This window comes from Bison bison, unplaced genomic scaffold, assembly GCF_000754665.1.
Source record: "Bison bison bison isolate TAMUID 2011002044 unplaced genomic scaffold, Bison_UMD1.0 scf7180017864080, whole genome shotgun sequence".
In the NCBI taxonomy this organism is placed as follows: Eukaryota; Metazoa; Chordata; class Mammalia; order Artiodactyla; family Bovidae; genus Bison; species Bison bison.
This window is the reverse complement of record NW_011494652.1, coordinates 1689704-1706833: the sequence shown is the minus strand read 5'-3', so window position 1 is coordinate 1706833 and position 17130 is coordinate 1689704. Positions and strand designations below refer to the sequence as shown.

The following is a 17130-nucleotide window of genomic DNA, read 5'->3' as shown; positions in this document are numbered from 1 at the left end:
ATGAGCCGTGACAGCTGACGGCGGGCTGCTCACATCCGCTCAGCGGCCGCGTCTGCTGGGGCTCCATCACACCTCCTCCCCTAGGCAACGTGCTTTGAAAATATTCTCTGGGAATGTGGGCTGCAGCTGTGATGGCTGCACTGTCCCGGGGAACAGACCAGCCTGGGGAAGCCTCGCTCCTTGCTCTCAGGAGGGGGGACACACTGCAGTGCTGACCCCAAATGAGCCGGTGTGATGAGATGAAGCAGGTTAGATCGCTGGGTTTCCCCAGGACCTGCTGGCTCTCCGTGCAACAAAGGATGCTGTGTTTACTTAATACCATTGTCTACATCTCATGGTAAGTGGCACATTTTACAGTCCGAATGCCTGGAAACCTGACTGCTTCTTTCAAATTGGATCTATTTTATTTCACAGCAGGTGACAGCTACCAAACAGGTATTTTTTTTTTTTTTCCTTCAAAGCATCATGGCTCCGTATCAGCCTGGATTTTACATTCTCATACATAAACACACAGACACACACACACACACCCAAAATAATACATTAACAAATCTGTTTGAAAACACCACCCTCTCTTCATCTATACATATCTAAAGCGTAATTACATAGACACTCGGTCTCGAAACCTAGCAACAGTATCCAAGCGATCCTCGGGCGGCTCATCAGACACCCAAACTCACACATCAGCTCAATGGGCTTCATTTAAAAAAAAACCAGAACCTCTCACTTCTCTCCCCCGTAGCTGCGGAAGGACAAGATATAGGAAAACAAACCTTGTTCCGCTGAAGAAGAACAACCCATGGCATTTAGTCCTTCTGACCGTGCATGTCCCCATAGAGCCAGGCAAAAACAAAAATAACAAAGGTGGTTAAAAAAAAAAATAGGTTATCTCAGTCCAAAGCTTATCAGCTTGCAACACGCTTAATCTTTGCATGACTATTTCGGACTCGAGCTCCCCAGCTCCCCGACAGCCTTGCTTTCGGGGACCTCCATCCTACAGGAGCCATCGCAAACGCTCGATGGCAAAAGCTTTTAAGACCTGCTGGGCTCATGGACTCAGCCGCAGCTCAGCTGTGGATCACAACACGCAGGATTAACTTTGATATTCACGGTCGCTTTTAAACCATCACTTTCTCCGAGTGGGCAAATAAAACCACCCAATGGAGGTCACAATTAATTTTTTAAAAGAGGGAGGGAGTTGGGTTTTTTTAAAAAAAAAAAAAAAAAGAAAAAAATGGAAGCACAGCACCGGTGAGCAGCAACCTGCACGCTGGCCAGGCTGTGAACAGAACGCTTCACGACAAGAGGCAATCTCTCTTTTAAAGGGATAGGGTGGCAGCCACTCGGCGAGCCCGATCCACTTCCGGATCCCGCAGACCTCGGAGGCCCATTCATCAGCTCGCTGCGACCCAACAGGTTTAATGTCCTCCCCCCAGCGCCACATCAGAGCCTCTGAAGGACCCTGATTTCTCGGCGGGGCACTTTTGTGTCTAGAAAACAGAGGCTCCGTGGCTTGAGGTGGGGGGAACACTTGAGCCGTTCAAGGGACTTTTTCAGGAAGGCATCTCATTGGGCTACAGGCAGAAAGTCAGCAACACTGTAATGACTCATTCTGAAGAGTCAAAATCAACCCCATGCCCAACTTGGAATCTGGGGATCCTTCCACCATGTTTTATCTTCAAAAACGCAACCCAACACCACAGAGGCAACGCTGAGTCTTACCGTCATCTCTTCTGAGTTCAGGATCCTGACTCGTGGAGCTGGGTCCCCCGAAACACTGCCCCAGCCCCTGCTGAGCCCCACTAAATGTCTGAAAACCCTGGCAGCAAGCACCATGGGCTCGTTCTGGCAGAGTAAAGAGCCCAAAGCCTCAGATGCAGGACCTGAGACCCCACTCTCCTGTACCCTTCTACACCATGGTGTAGCTCAGAAGTCAAAATTTGCTGAAGATCATAAAGTAGAAAGGAGGCCCCGGCCCACCCCTCCCCAGCACCCCTACCGTGATTTCCAAGGCTGTGGCAAATGGCCCCTGGAGCTCCCCACGCAATCATACCAGACGCCCACCACCCGAGAGTCTGGGGCAGACAAAAGGTCACCCAGACGGAGACAGACAGACAGCACCCCCTCAGGTCATGGAGGAGGCGGGGTCCTGGAGCCCAGACCCTCACAGAAGCTGGAATGGGAAACCCACGTAGCCACAGACCTTCACACACAACCCACCGGAGACCCCCAATGTCACACGGCCCCAGAGTGACCTGCTGTGGGTGGAAACACGGCCCCCACACGACCCACTTGCCCCGTGTTCCTCACTCAGACCACACTCGGGGGGATCAGGGCATTAATTACACTCTGGCAAACGCACCCAACCCAGCACTGACATGCCCACGGGACTCGGCTCCTCGACTCCAACTCCAGGTGCCGCGAGGCCAGGATTTTACATTGAGAAGAGAGAGCGGGGTTGAAGGTGGAGCGGGCACACTGGCAGAGGGAGGGTCACTCACTCAGCTGACATTTACCAAGGCCCCACTGTGCACCAGGCTTCCCTGGCGGCTCAGTGCTGAAGAATTGGCCTGCGATGCAGGAGGCTTGCAGGACACACAGGTTCCATGGCTGGATCGGGAAGATCCCCAGGAGGAGGAAATGGCAAGCCACATTAGTATTCTTGCCTGAGAAGTCCCAAGGACAGAGGAGCCTGGCAGGCTACAGTCCACGGGGTCACAAAGAGTCGGGCACGACTGACCGATTAAACAGCAGCTGTGCACCAGGCAGGGAACAGTCCAGAGGGACGGCCAGACAGCACCGCAAGTGACCTCCGGTGGGCTGATGGCAGCCCTGGATCCTGTGTCAGGCAGGGAACAGTCCGGAGGGACGGCCAGACAGCATCGCGAGTGACCTCCGGTGGGCTGATGGCAGCCCTAGATCCTGTGTGTGTGTGTGCACGCGCACTTAGTCACTCAGTTGTGTCCAGCTCTTTTGCAACCTCATGAACTGTAGCCCGCCAGGCTCCTCTGTCCATGGAATTTCCTAGGCAAGAATACTGGAGTGGGTTGCCAGGCCCTTCTCCAAGGGATCCCGACCCAGGGGCTGAACCCGAGTCTCCTGTGTTGGCAGGCAGGTTCCTTACCGCTGAGCCACCTGGAAGCCCCTGCAGTGTCTATACCCTAGTCCTAATCCTACTGATTCTGACGACCCCTCTGCAGCCCCCAGGCCCAGCCTCAAGCCGTCTCCCAAGTGTCCTCCTCCTCCGCCCACCCCTGCCCTCTCAGCCCATCTGGGAAGCAGAGTTCAGCGGGCAGATACTCCGCTCTGGTGACCACAGAGCCCTGAACCGGGACCAAGCGAGCAGAGAGCTTCCTGCAGGGTGATGCTGCTGTCAGTGGTCTGGACCCAAGAACCCTCTTCCCCGCTCTCCTTCCCTCCACCCACTTGTCCAGCCCTGGTTCCAACAGCAGCCTGTGTGAAGACCCCTGAGCTCCCTGCCCCAGCCTGCGCTGCTGCCTGAAGCTTTTGAGTGTGGCCCCGTTTCTCTGGGTGCACGGGGAGATGGGGAGCCTGGAGTGAAGAGCCTAGAGCCCCCCAGAGTCAGATGGGCCTGGCTTCAAAGCCTGGCTCAGCCCATCACTCTGGGACGTGGTTCTTGGGCGTCCTGCCTAGGAGATGCCCCTGGACCCTGCCCACGCCCCCTGGCGCTCGGCGTGACCCCACAGGCACTGCACCGCCCAGAGGAGGGTCCTCCCTGGCGGGAGCAAGCCTGAACCGACAGAAACTTGAGGCGACACACAGGTCGCCTCACCCTAGGGTGAGACAAGACGACCCCCTGGGGTCCCGACAACACCCGGCCTCAGCTGCCTGCAGCACCTGCTCACTAAGGCCCCGGGTTGGCCTCCTGTCTGCCCGGACTGACTCTGTGCTCCGGCTGCTGATATCTAGCACCCCCTCCATGGCAAACCACCCCTCACATCCTTGCCCCAAGGTCTGCTTCTGGGCAAACCCGACCCAAACGCCATGTATCCTACATCAAGTCTGCCCTTGGTCACACAGATAGCCACACGTCCTTGGAGGAGCGACGGACGTGAGATGCTGGGCGTGCAGGCTCGGCAAGGGTCGGATGTCTGCCTGGCATTATTCATCCACCCAGAAACAGGACGGCTCTCCGAGGCAGGGGCTACAGATCCCTGCAGAGGACTTAGCGAGACCCGCTCAGGGCACAGGACGGGACCAGACCCTCCCCGCCACACACCCAGCATCCGGCACCCCTGGTAACAAGGGCAGGTGGAAAGCTGGGTGGCCACGGGGCACAGGGCAAACGAGTGCAAACCTAGAGGTTCAGTTCACGGGATGCTGAACTGAGACCTCAGCATGGATTTACTGCGAGGCCGAGAACGAACGCCCCGAGTGACGTCTGTGCCCGTGAAGGACCTGCAGCCTCTCTGCGAGGCCTTCGACAGAACCCTCTTAAGCGGCACAGTTTGCTGGTTCCCAGTCAGAGATGCTGAGTCAGACGACGCAGAGGAAAGAAGAAGGCTTTTTCCGCGCCCCCCTCCCTTGGAGATACTGAAAGGCCCCGGCGTGGGAGCACAGATTTCCTGTACTAACATTTCCTTTTAGGACACTCCGGGGAAAGGCCCCGGCGCAAGTACCAGAGAGCATGGGCTGATGGTAAACGCCACCCCACATTCTCCTGCAGCCCCGGTGTGTCCACACAGGTGCAGCAGGAAGCCTCCAACCTCACGCCCCGCAGCCGGAGCCACGGACGTCACATGCGCCTGCCGTGACCGTCCATCTCTTGACAGGGCAAGCCCTCACAGTTTAAAGAAATCATTGAATGGAGTGGGTGAGTGGTAATTAACATGTGTTCACCCAACAAACAGGTATTCTTCTTATAGTAAGAAAATATGTTTGTAGAGAGGTGTTTACATCCCAGATAAGGAACGGGAGAGACAAGCCAGAAACCTCCTCGATCTGGGTTTTAAAATCGGAACTTTTTGAGTTTGTGGCTGGGGCAAGGAGGGGAGTTAATGTGTAAGGCCGGGCTGGGGGTCGGCAGGCAGAGTCTCTAGTTTCTCCTGTCTCCCTCCCGACAGCCAGCCGGGGAAAGGAGGCCCCTTCACGCCTCCCCTGGCTCAGGGGAGATCAGGATGGTGGCCCCAAGGGTGTCACCATCACAGGAACTCAGAGATCCTGGATCCCCGGGACCACTGACCACCCTGGGGTCCTGGGCCGGGCCTGCACATCTCCTCCTGGCAATCTGCCTGCTCGACAAGAGTCCCAATTCCCTTCACGGCAACCGGTATTTTTGTACCGCTCTCTCCTATCAGCGGGTGGTGGGAGGAGAAGAGTTGGGAGGGCTCAGTTCATCCTCTAGAGTGCTTTGCAGACATGAACTCATCCATCTGCATAGTGTGCTTAGGGAGACGCTGACGCAGCCCTGCAGGATGCCCGGATCTCAGAGCAATTAGGAGGTCTGGCCCCGGCTCGCGGGAGGACTCGCATCAACATTGGGCGCAGGAGGCCCCGATGCTCGGCACAGGGGACCGGATAAGGCAAGCGAGACACTGGGCTCCGCATCCTTGTGCGATTCTCGAGGCAGCTGGGCGCCCGCAGACATTCGACACGGAAAAGACCAGACAGCCAGGCGCGTGGGATCGCTCACCCCCCAGCGCCCAGTACGGGGGCAGCGATCAGTCAACAAGACACAGAGGCCACCCAGCAACTTCTCCAGGCGCCCTGGAGGCTCGCTGCCCACCCCCTGGATGGGATGGCGCCATCTGGAAATCTCACCGCTGCTGGTCCAGTGGGCCTGCTCCCCGCTGCACGTCCGGTGTAAGCCCGGGGCCGGAGGGAACAGGCCAGAGGGCTCTTCCAAGATGCAAGACTGGGCCCAGCCGCCGGCAGGGCGATGGGACAGGGGAGGAGCCGCAGGGACAGTCCTCCTGGTTGGCACGAGGGGTACTGCAAAGGGGAGCAGTCATCAGTAGGCAGAGCCAGGGACGCAGAGGCAGGAGGGGGAGCGGGACGCCCCTGGCTCTTTCTGCCCCTTTTTCATTGCCATCTCCGACTTTAAATGGAATCGTGTGTGTTACAGAATCCTCCCGCAAACCCATCTCAATCGGTCGCAAGGTAATCTGGTTCTCCGGTTGGACATCAAGGCCCTGCAGCCATCGCCGGCGCCCTCGCCTGACATTTAAGGGGTTCCGGGCCCCGACCCTGCCACGCGTCAAGAAGATGCAGCAACAGAGGTGGAGAAGATGCTCGGACTCTGTTCCCGTTAAGTTTGGCTAAAAGCAGACTCCGAACTAATCCGGCGAGGTGACCAACCGGGGCCCCTGCGCGGTTCACTGGCAGCCAGCCAGCCTACTCACCAACGTCGGTCTCCTTGTGGTTCTTGATGTACTCGGCCAGCTCAAAGTTGCCGGCGATGATCGCCACCTGCCGGAAGAGGAAATCATGTTAAGGCGCCAAGCGCAGGACACGCTGCACATCCCGACGGCCTAAGAGCAAAAGTCCAATCAGAGCTTCTTTTGAAAAAATAAGAGATATTCCCCCCTTCCGGGTTTCCCGAGATACACTCAACACACAGCACTAAGCTGAAGGTGTGCAGCCTGCTGACTTGACTTGGATATTATTTTGTGAAACGATGAGTTTAGTTAATGTCCATCACCTCATACGGCTATGCAGTTTCTTCCCTAGGACTTCCCTGGTGGCCCAGTGGCTGAGACTCTGCGTTCCCAGTGCAGGGGGATGGGGTTCGGTCCCTGGTCGGGGAACTAGATCCCACATGCTGCAACTAAAAAGGATCTTGGTGTCGCAAGGAAGATCAAAGAACCCACGTGCTGCAACTCAGACCCAGCGCAGCCAAATAAGTGATCTTTCTTCAAATGTGAACAATTTATCCTGAAGATTTTCTTTAAAAAACAAACCAACAAACAAACTCTTTTCCCCTTGTGATGAGAACTTGAAGGATCTGCTCTTACCAACTTTCAAGTGAACCACATGGCTGAGCGCGACGTCCTCTGGGCTAGTTTGCCTTGTAACTAGAAGTCCAAATCTGGACCGTCTTCACCCATTTCCCCAGCCCCCACCCCACCCCGGGAACCACAAACAATCTCATCTCTTTTTCTATGAGTTTGTTTCGACCCCACAACAAAGTGGGAGCTACAGAGCTTGTCTTTGTCTGATTTCAGGCAGCCTGGGCCCTCGAGGCCTGCACGGTGCACCAGTCGGAGCTACTGAAACAGCGGCCACCACACCCAGCAGCCCGACCACAGGCACCTCCTCCCGCTTGGCCCCCTTCTCCGGGGCCCTGGCCATTCTTCCACCACAAGGCCATCATTCCGTGAGAATCTACGTGAGACAGTCCTCTGCCCAGGAGGCCACGGAGGGGGTGGGTCAAGGGACTGAGCCTGGAAATCCCCCGGACGGCGTGCTGCATTCCCACCAGTCCTGACCGGTCCCAGCATGCTCCCTGGAGGTGGGGGGCGGGGGGAGGCATCCATTCCTCTGATTGGTCCCCATAGCTAGAGGGATGGGGAATCTCAAAAAGCACTCACAGCTCTTCACTGAGTTTCAGTGAAGCAGAAAAAACTCCACCTATGCACAGCATAAACCAGCACCTACAGGCAAGAGTCCAGCTCAAGCCACACAGACAGTGACGAAAGCGAAGAGGCCATGTGGTCCGTGATGCACTGAGGCAGCCAGGCAGGCAAAGACAAAGGCCCTGGGGGTGGCCCCGGGGCCCCCGGGGAGACCTGATACAGAGCTTACGTGGGCAGGGCTCTCTGCGCCCCAGTGGGGCACCCTGGGCACAGGGGGGCAGCCGTCTCCACCCTCAAATGAGCCGGGTGTTCAGACGCCAGCCTGCAGACACACACGTCAACCTTCAGTCTCCTGGCAGCGATACTGTGGGTGGGCCTTCCCCGATCCTTTGGAGGCCTTCAGAGCAAAAGCTGAGATTTGCTGGAGGAGAAATTCCGCCTCGAGGCTGCACCACCAGCTCCTGCCTGAGTTCCCAGCCTGCCCTTCCGACTGCAGACTTGCCAGCCCCCACAGTCTTGGGAGCCAAATTCCTGCAAGAAATTTCTTAAACATACGTGTCTCCATCCTGCTAGCTCTGCTTCCCTGGAGAAACCTGCCTGACACAGCTCCCTGTGGGGGCCGGGGGACTGTGGTGTCTTTGGAAGTGACACTGACTTCGACCCTTGGGCATCACCTAATGCTTGGTGTCCTGCAAGGATGCCACTGACTGGAACAGCCTGGAGACAAATTCAGCCTCCTCCCCGGTCTGCTAACGTCAGGGGAGCCACGGCAGCCCCTGTCTGCATGAGGCGAGGGTCCTAGGGGTGGACAGCAAAGGCCATTTCAGCGACAGGCCCTGTGAGGCCTCCCTGGGGGCTCAGATGGTAAAGAATGTGCCTGAAATGTGGGAGACCAGAGTTCGACCCCTGGGTCAGGAAGATCCCCTGGAGAAGAGAATGGCAACCCACTCCAGTATTCTGGCCTGGACAGAGGAGTCTGGTGGGCTACAGTCCATGGGGTCGCAAAGAGTTGGACATGACTGAGCAACTCTCTCTCTCTCACACACACACACAGGTTCTGCAGACACAGAAGCAGGTTTCGAAGCACCTGGTGAATGGAACTTCACCAGCCTCCTGAGGGTGACCATCCACCTGGGATTCAGGCTTCAGACGGTGGATCCTTAAAACAGAGCAAGGGGACTTCCCTGGTGGTCCAGTGGTTAAGACTTCAGCTTCTAATGCAGGGGACGTGGGTTTGACCCCTGGTTGGGCAGCTAAGATCCCACATGCCTCTCAGACAAAAAAATCCAAAACGTAAGACAGAAACAAAATTGTAACAAATTCAATAAAGACTTTAAAAATGGTCCACGTCGAAAAAAAGAAAGAAACACAGCAGAGACAGAGGGTAGGAACCTAAGCAGGAGGCCCACAGAGGCCCTGTGAAGCCAGCGACCCAGTCAGCTACCATTTGTGACATGACCCCAAAAGGAAGGGTCTACAGGGTGACCCATGACATGTGACCCAATGTCACCCAGGGGACAACTGGTCAGAGTCATTCGTTGTTGGAATTCCCTGGTGGTCCAGAGGGCAGGACTCCACGCTTTCCCTGCAGAGGCCTGGGTTCAATCCCTGGTCAGGAAACCAGGATCCCGCAAGCCGCACAGCACAGTTAAAAAGAAAACAAGCATCACTCCCTGTCTTCCAGCCAAACTCTCAAGGTAAAACTGCCTCCCACCCATCAGGGTGGCTGCTATCAAAAGACAGAAAATAACAAGTGTTGGCAAGGATGTGGAGAAATTGGAAGGTTTGTGTATTGAGGGTGGGGATGTAAAATGGTACAGCTGCTGTGGAAAACAGTGTTGAATTTCCTCAAAAAAAATCCTACATAGACATGATCCAGCAGCTCTGCTTCTGGGGATTTGTACCCGGGGGATCTGAAAGCAGGAATAATGGTTAATTCTTTATGTCAACTTGACTGGGCCACAGACGGCCTAGACATTTGGCCAAAAGTTACCCTGGGTGTTTCTGGATGAGATTAGCATCTGAATCAGTAGACTGAGTAAAGCAGATTGCCCTCCCAGCATGGGTGGGCCGCATCTAATCAGTTGACGACATGCCTAGAACAGAAAAGTCAAGTAAGAGGAGACTTCTGCCCACCTGTGAGTTGGGACATCTGTCTTTTCCAGCCTTCAGTCTCAGAGAAACATCCACTTTTCTTGGGTTCTGAGCCTGCTGGCTTTTGGATCGGAACTTACATCACTCGCAATGCTGGACCTTCAGTTCACTACAGCCTCAGATCTTGGACTCCTTGGCCCCATAATGAATCTGTGTGTGTGTGTGTGTGCGCACGCGTGTGTGTGTGTGTGATGTGTGTACTCTGAGTGGGGTGCCGCTGTAACCCCACTGCAGTTGGAACCAGGCTGAAGGAGAAGCTGCTTTTGTTCTCATCACTGGCGAAACCTACATCTCCTGGGCTCTGCAGCCAGGATGTGGAGGAAACCCACGCCCCCATCCCAAGTGAAGCCGCCTCCTCTCGCCAAAACCAAATGTGCCTCCCGACACAGAGAGCTATTCATAGGCGCTGTTAGAGCGTGGCATGTCCTCGCCAAAACTGGAAAACAGCTCTGTGCAACAGTGATGGAAACTGTGGTCTCGGGCTGCCCCTTTCTTTGGTCTTCCTTCCAGATGACCACGTCCCCTGCTCCAGACTCCTATGGCAAATCGGGAAGTGGCCGAAACCCAGAGACCCAGGAGCCTGGAAAGGTGTCGGAATTCTGAGCATCTGCAAGCATGTGGGGAGGAAGTGGGTCCCAGGCTTAGGGGTCAGAGGTCACAAACTCCACTGGACCAACTCCAAGGGGGTGTCCCTCATCTCTAGGCTGAAGCTCGGAGCCCGACAGGCAGTGGGCAATTGTGCGGTCCGGGGCTGTCCAGACCACAGCCCCAGGGCCTCAGCAAATCCCAGGAGGCCAGAAGCCTTTGCAAACTGATGTGTTACCTGGGGGCTCAGGGACTCCACACCAACCTTGACAGGCTGCCTGGAGGGAGCGCCTGCTGGGCAGTGGAGGCGAGCGGCATCAGCACCACCAGAAGGTCTGTCTCCAGGGGCTCAGGGCTGGGCCCCAAGCCAGAGGAAGCAGCCAGGGCACCGCCAAGGCTGCCACACGGGCAGCACCATGCTGGTGACCCAACAGCCTCTCCAGGCTAAAGGAGGACCCTGAGCACTCCCGGGAGACCTGCCCAGGCAAGGCCTCGGCTTTGCTGGACCCCCAAGGCTGAGGATGAAAGGCCTCCTCATCCCCTAGCCCAGGAATGGAGGGTACACCCTAGGCAGTGGTCAGCCTTCACATGGGCAGCGTGGTGCCATGGTCATGGCCACAGCCTCCCCGTGGTGGAGCCCTCCAGAATGGAGACCACAGACAAGGCACGTCACCTCCTCTGTAACTGGGGATCACTGAAAGCCTGGCCCTTCTGTGACTCCTGGAGGCTTAGAATTGTTCATACTGATAAATGGCACACAACAGAGCCTGAGACTCCACAAAGAAAACCCAGGCCTGGCGGGGCTTCTCGGATGACGTCTCCCAAACACATAAGCAGGAACTAACACCCGTCTTGTCCAAATTCCTCCAGGGAACGAAGAGGGAGAACTCTCCAACCCCATGGACGAGGACAGCACGGAGTGGGAGTCCTCTCCCCACAGAGGTTGGCATCCTGACCAAACAATAGCAAATCAATGCAGGAATGAATGAAAGTCACTCAGTCGTGTCCGACTCTTTGTAACCCCTCCAGGGGATCTTCCAAAGTCAGGGATTGAACCCAGGTATACTGGAGTGGGTAGCCTTTCCCTTCTCCAGGGGATCTTCCAAAGTCAGGGATTGAACCCAGGTCTCCACATTGCAGGTGGATTCTTTGCCAACTGAGCCACCGGGGAAGCCCATAAATCAATGCAGGGATCTGTTCAAAGAAGAGGACCACGCCACTGTGCAGGCTTCTCACAGGAATAAAGGAGCCATCAGTGGAATCCACCGCACTAAAAGAAAAGGGGGAAATCTACAGGGTCATCTTTTTAAAAAGCATTTATTTCTGTTTTTTAAATTATTTAATTAATTAATTAATCCAGCTGCACTGGATCTTGGTTGCAGCATGCGGCATCTAGCTCCCTGACCCAGGATTGAACCCAGGCCCCCTGCACTGGGAGCACGGAATCTCAGCCACTGGATCATCAGGAAAGTCCTTCTACAGGACCAGCTTGATAGCTGCAGCAGCTGTTATCAATTGATCAAAAAGCATCTGATGAAACTTAATTAGTGCAAAAACTTAACAGACTAGGAATAAAATGGAATTCAACCTGCCTTCGCCACAATGAAGGATCTCCCTGGCTAAGAAGCCTCCGGGAAGCAAAGTGGTGCAGGGCTCCAAGGACCCCCAGTGTGGGCTCCCTGTGCCTTAAGTGGGGGTCCAGGTGGGCCAGCAGGTGTGACGGCCTCACCACGTGCCTTGGCCTTGACCTTGGCTCACGTGTTTGCTTCCACCAGCCCACCCAGCCTCAGCAGAGCTGACCGGCTCCCTTCCACGGGGGCCTCAGGACAGTGTTCTGTGTGGGCAAAATCTAAAGCTGTGAAGCCTCCAGAGGGCAGGCTCTGGAACATCAGTCTGCAGCATGGCTTCCGGAATGTTCTATTGGTCAAAGCACAAAACCAGAGTCTAGGTGTGAGGGGAAATACACTCCTCCTCTCTGTGGGAGGGGCTGCCTGGCGCTGTAGGTGTGTTCCACAATCTCCTAAAATTCCACTCTGCACTGTCGTCTTGAGAGTCCCTTGGACATTAAGGAGATCAAACCTGTCAATCCTAAAGGAAATCAACCCTGAATATTCACTGGAAGGACTGATGTTGAAACTGAAGCTCCAATACTTTGGCCACCTGATGCGAAGAGCCAGCTCATTGGAAAAGACCCTGATGCTGGGAAAGATTGAAGGCAGGAGAAGAAGGGGGCGACAGAGGATGAGATGGTTTGATGGCATCACTGACTCAATGGACATGAGTTTGAGCAAAGTCCGGGAGATAATGGAGGACAGAGGAGCCCAGTGTGCAGCAGTCCATGTGGTTGCAAAGGGTCAGACATGACTTAGTGACTGAACCACAACAACTTCTCCCCAGTGACCACAGCATGGGCACATTCCCTGGTCCCACAGGATGCTCTGGTTTGTCCTTCTGCACCGGAGACCAGGTGGAAGTCCCCAAGGTCACACAGCATTCAGGATCTGCTTCAGGGCTCCAGAGTCTACACTCCTAGGTGCTGCACACCGTGCTGGCAGGTTAAAGCTGTTTGGAACCAGGGCCCTGGCATCTGTGAGTTATCACCCAGGGAGGCTGAGGACCAGCAGCAGGACGGCCCCCCTCACAAGGGACGTGCTGAGCCTCAAGGTTGGTGCTGAGGATTCACACCTATGGGGAAAAACCCATCTTCAACGTTCAGAAGTCTGTAACTTAACAGTCAACACGGGAGGTGGGAAATGATCCAACTGGTCTACCTTGATTTTAGCTTCAGCTGCCAGCTGTGGCAACGCTGAAGTAGGGAGAAAGCTGCCAGGCTCCATCTGGGGAGGGACTGCAACTGCGACCCCAACTCCTCTGATGCAGAAGAGACCCTCGATGCAGGATTATCCAGCCTTCAGCTGTATAAAATATTCATGATTGTCAAGGGAAAAACAGACTTGAAAGGCATCTGAAGAGAGGTGTCAAAGTCTACCACGCACACAGACTCCTTCCTATGGACCCAGCGCATCGTCCCAGATGGATCTGCCAATAAAATGCAAATTTCTTCTTTGAAGCAGCAGTGGCTGTGGAGGGCGCCGCCTGCTCCCAGGAATCTCGATAAAAAGCAAACAGTTCTTCAATGCTTGAGAGAAGAAAAAACAAAAAAACCTGCAAGAGAGCAGCTCTTGTTGGGACCAGCAGGAAGCAAAGTATGAACTCACTGGGTATGTGTGTTTTTCCCTATTCGGCCCCTCAGTCCCCGACCCGTGGGGCAGAATGAATGAGACCACTGTCTGGTGGGAATCTGAGATCTGGGGGATTACAGATGTTCTGAGACTGGCCTCTACCACGCTGTAATAAAGATGTCCACGGTGATCAAGCGAATATAACAGCAATGAAATCAGCTCAGGTTGATTCAACACACACACTCGCCTGAGCATCTGAATGCAGGACCTTATTTAATCCTCACGTCTGGGAAGGAGGGCTGCTGTGTCTTCTATTTCCCAGCTGAAGGGACAGGTTCTAAGAGCTCCAGGAAGTCAGACGTGTACCTGTCATGAAGGTGGACCTCATCGTCTGACCGCAAAGACCTGGGGGTGTAGCCCAGTGGCCCGTACACAGCCTCGCATGGCTTTCATCCCAGAAAATTCTCCTGCACCGGGGCTTAGCCAACTCACTTGAAACACCCTCTCACTTAGAGGTCCAGGAGAGATGAATAATGAGATTTGATTCAGAAGCAGAAATTCAGCACCGTTTTCCACAGGTTGGCAACCAAAGAAAGGATTGACAGTTGAGGCCACCAGACACCAGTGAGTGAATCAGCTGGGCCATCAGAGCGAAGCCCCACAGACGGGGCGGTGAAAGCAACAGGCGTTCATGTCTCCAGTCCTGGAGGCTGGAACCCCAGATCCGGGGGGGCAGGGCCGGTCCCTCCTGAGGCCTCTCTCCTGGGCGTGTAGACAGCCGTCTCCTGCCCGTGTCCTCACAGGGTCCCGAAAGCAACAGGTGTTCATGTCTCCAGTCCTGGAGGCTGGAACCCCAGATCCGGGGGGGCAGGGCTGGTCCCTCCTGAGGCCTCTCGCCTGGGCATGTCGACGGCCGTCTCCTGCCCGTGTCCTCACAGGGTCCCTCTGCGTGTATCTGAGTCCTGACCTCCTCTTACAGGGGTCCCAGGTGGTGCTAGTGGTAAAGAAGCCGCCTGCCAATGCAGGAGATGTAAGAGACGTGGGTTAAATCCCTGGGTGTAGAAGATGCCTAGGAGGAGAAAATGGCAACCCACTCCGCTATTCTTGCCTGGAAAGTCCCATGGACAGAGGAGCCTGGCAGGCTGTATAGTCCACGGGGTAGTAAAGAGCTGGACATGACTGAAGTAACTTAACACAGCAAACACTCGTAGGATCAGTGCCCACACTAGTGACCTCATTTTACCTGAATCACCCCTTTAAAGACCAGCTCCAAATACAGCCACATTCTGAGGTCCTGGGGGTTAGGACACCCACACAGGTACTTGGGGAAGGGGACACAGCTCAGCCCATAAGACCTTGCTTAATTAGTACACACAGGGAGAGTCTCTACCTTCCACCCGGACACGTACATTCCCCCGGCAAATGCCCGGATCGGTTGTGTCAGGGGCATACACGGCTGGAGAATGCCCCCCACGTGGCCTGTGTTTAGGATGCGGATGGCAGAGCTGGGGGTGACTGCCTGGGAGGAAATGCAGAAGCAGAAACTGCATCCTCTAACCTTCACACAGAGCCTTTGTCTCCCCCACCCCAAAATTACCATAAGAAAATTCTCAAACACATCTAAGAAGCCAAAGGAATCCAGCAAAGAGAATTTGTGCGCCGTGTAACACAGCTAGGTTACACAATGGTTTCCGTGTTGCTTGGTGTGGCGAAAGTACCCACAACTGTGTGCTCAGAATGTTTTTCTGGCTAACTCACTGCGATGCTTCTCCTTCTAAACGATCCCAGCATCTTCACAAAGGACCTCCTCCTACATGTATGGTCACAATCAGAAAATCGGCGTTCATTTCAGATCATCCTCTAGTGAGCACTACACACCCAGAGTTCTCCAAGGGCCTCTTTCCCCACAGTTTTCAAATTGTTTTCATTTAGGTCGAAGTGCATACAGCAAAATGCTCAGAAGGTACGTATACAATTTGATGAATACATGGGGGTTCCCAGGTGGCGCTAGTGGTAAAGAATCTGCCTGAGATACGGGTTCAGTCTCGGGTCGGGAAGATCCCCTGGAGGAGGAAACAACAACCCACTCCAGTATTCTTGCCTGGGAAATCCCATGGACAGAGGAGCCCCGCGGGCTACAGTCCATGGGGTCGCAAATAGTCACACATGACTGAGTGAGCGCACGCGTGGGGGCACACACACACACACACAATCACCATTCCCATCAAGAAATAAAGCATTCTAGATGGATCTGGAGATTAGCACATTAAGTAAGGTAAGTCAGAGAAAAACAAGTATCATATGGTATCCCTTATACATGCAATCTAAAAAATGATACAAATGAACTTATGGCTACCGAAGAGGAAAAGCGGGGAGGGATAAATTAGGAGTTTGGGATTAACACACACACATGACTGCGTGTAAAACAGATAAACAATAAGGAACCACTGTGTAGCACAGGGAACTCTACTCAACACTCTGAAATAACCTACAGGAAAAGAATTTGAAAAAGAATGGATACAAGCATTTGTATGAATCACTTTGCTGTTCACCTGAAATTAACTCAACACTGTAAGTCAACTAGACTCCAATATAAAATAAAAATTAGATTAAAAAAGAAACAGAGCATTTCCTTCACCCCTTTGTAGTCAATTTCCTCCCTCTCCCTCACCAACCGAGAGAACATGTGACCACACCTGCTGATGTCTGTGTGACGGCAGCCACACGCGTGAACTCACGTGTCACCTACTGTGTGCTCTGTACTGTTTTCTGCACTTCGCATACGGTTCACGAGCACCACTCAGCCTGTTGGGTACCGCAGCTTTGGTTCTCTTGGTTCACAGCCTCCCGAGGAGGGTGATGGCTGGGGACGGGGGCAGTACAGCTCTGGCTTCACAAGAAACTGCCTTCCTTCCAAAGTCGGGGTGCCGTTCTGTGCCCCCATTAGCATCATACGAGAGCTCTGGTTACCCTACGTTTTCACCAACACTTGACCTGCCTCTTGAGAAACCTATATGCAGGTCAGGAAGCAACAGTTAGAACTGGACATCAAACAACAGATTGGTTCCAAATAGGAAAGGGAGTACGTCAAGGCTGTATATTGTCACCCTGCTTATTTAACTTCTATGCAGAGTACATCATGAGAAACGCTGGGCTGGAAGAAACACAAGCTGGAATCAAGATTGCGGGGAGAAATATCAATAACCTCAGATATGCAGACGACACTACCCTTATGGCAGAAAGTGAAGAAGAACTAAAGAGCCTCTTGATGAAAGTGAAAGAGGGGAGTGAAAGAGTTGGCTTAAAACTCAACATTCAGAAAACTAAGATCATGGCATCCAGTCCCATAACTTCATGGGAAATAGATGGATAAACAGTGGAAACAGTGGCTGACTTTATTTTGGGGGGCTCCAAAATCACTGCAGATAGTGATTGCAGCCATGAAATTAAAAGATGCTTACTCCTTGGAAGGAAAGTTATGACCAACCTAGACAGCATATTAAAAAGAAGAGACATTACTTTGCCAACAAAGATCCATCTAGTCAAGGCTATGGTTTTTCCAGTGGTCATGTATGGATGTGAGAGTTGGACTATGAAGAAAGCTGAGCGCCGAAGAATTGATGCTTTTGAACTGTGGTGCTGGAGAAGACTCTTGAGAGTCCCCTGGACTGCAA

General features: G+C 54.0%; 1 protein-coding gene across 1 annotated transcript in view; it reads right to left on the bottom strand.

Moving 5' to 3' along the window:
• The window catches only part of SHANK2 (SH3 and multiple ankyrin repeat domains 2), a 563331-nt gene that overhangs the window by 345867 nt on the left and 200334 nt on the right, over nt 1-17130 (bottom strand). Inside the window, exons 11-12 of the mRNA XM_010837814.1 lie at nt 6363-6429; nt 5782-5952 (exon numbers count right to left, since the gene is read on the bottom strand). Coding sequence (XP_010836116.1) covers nt 5782-5952; nt 6363-6429 — 238 coding nt within the window. The remainder of the gene's footprint in view (nt 1-5781; nt 5953-6362; nt 6430-17130) is intronic.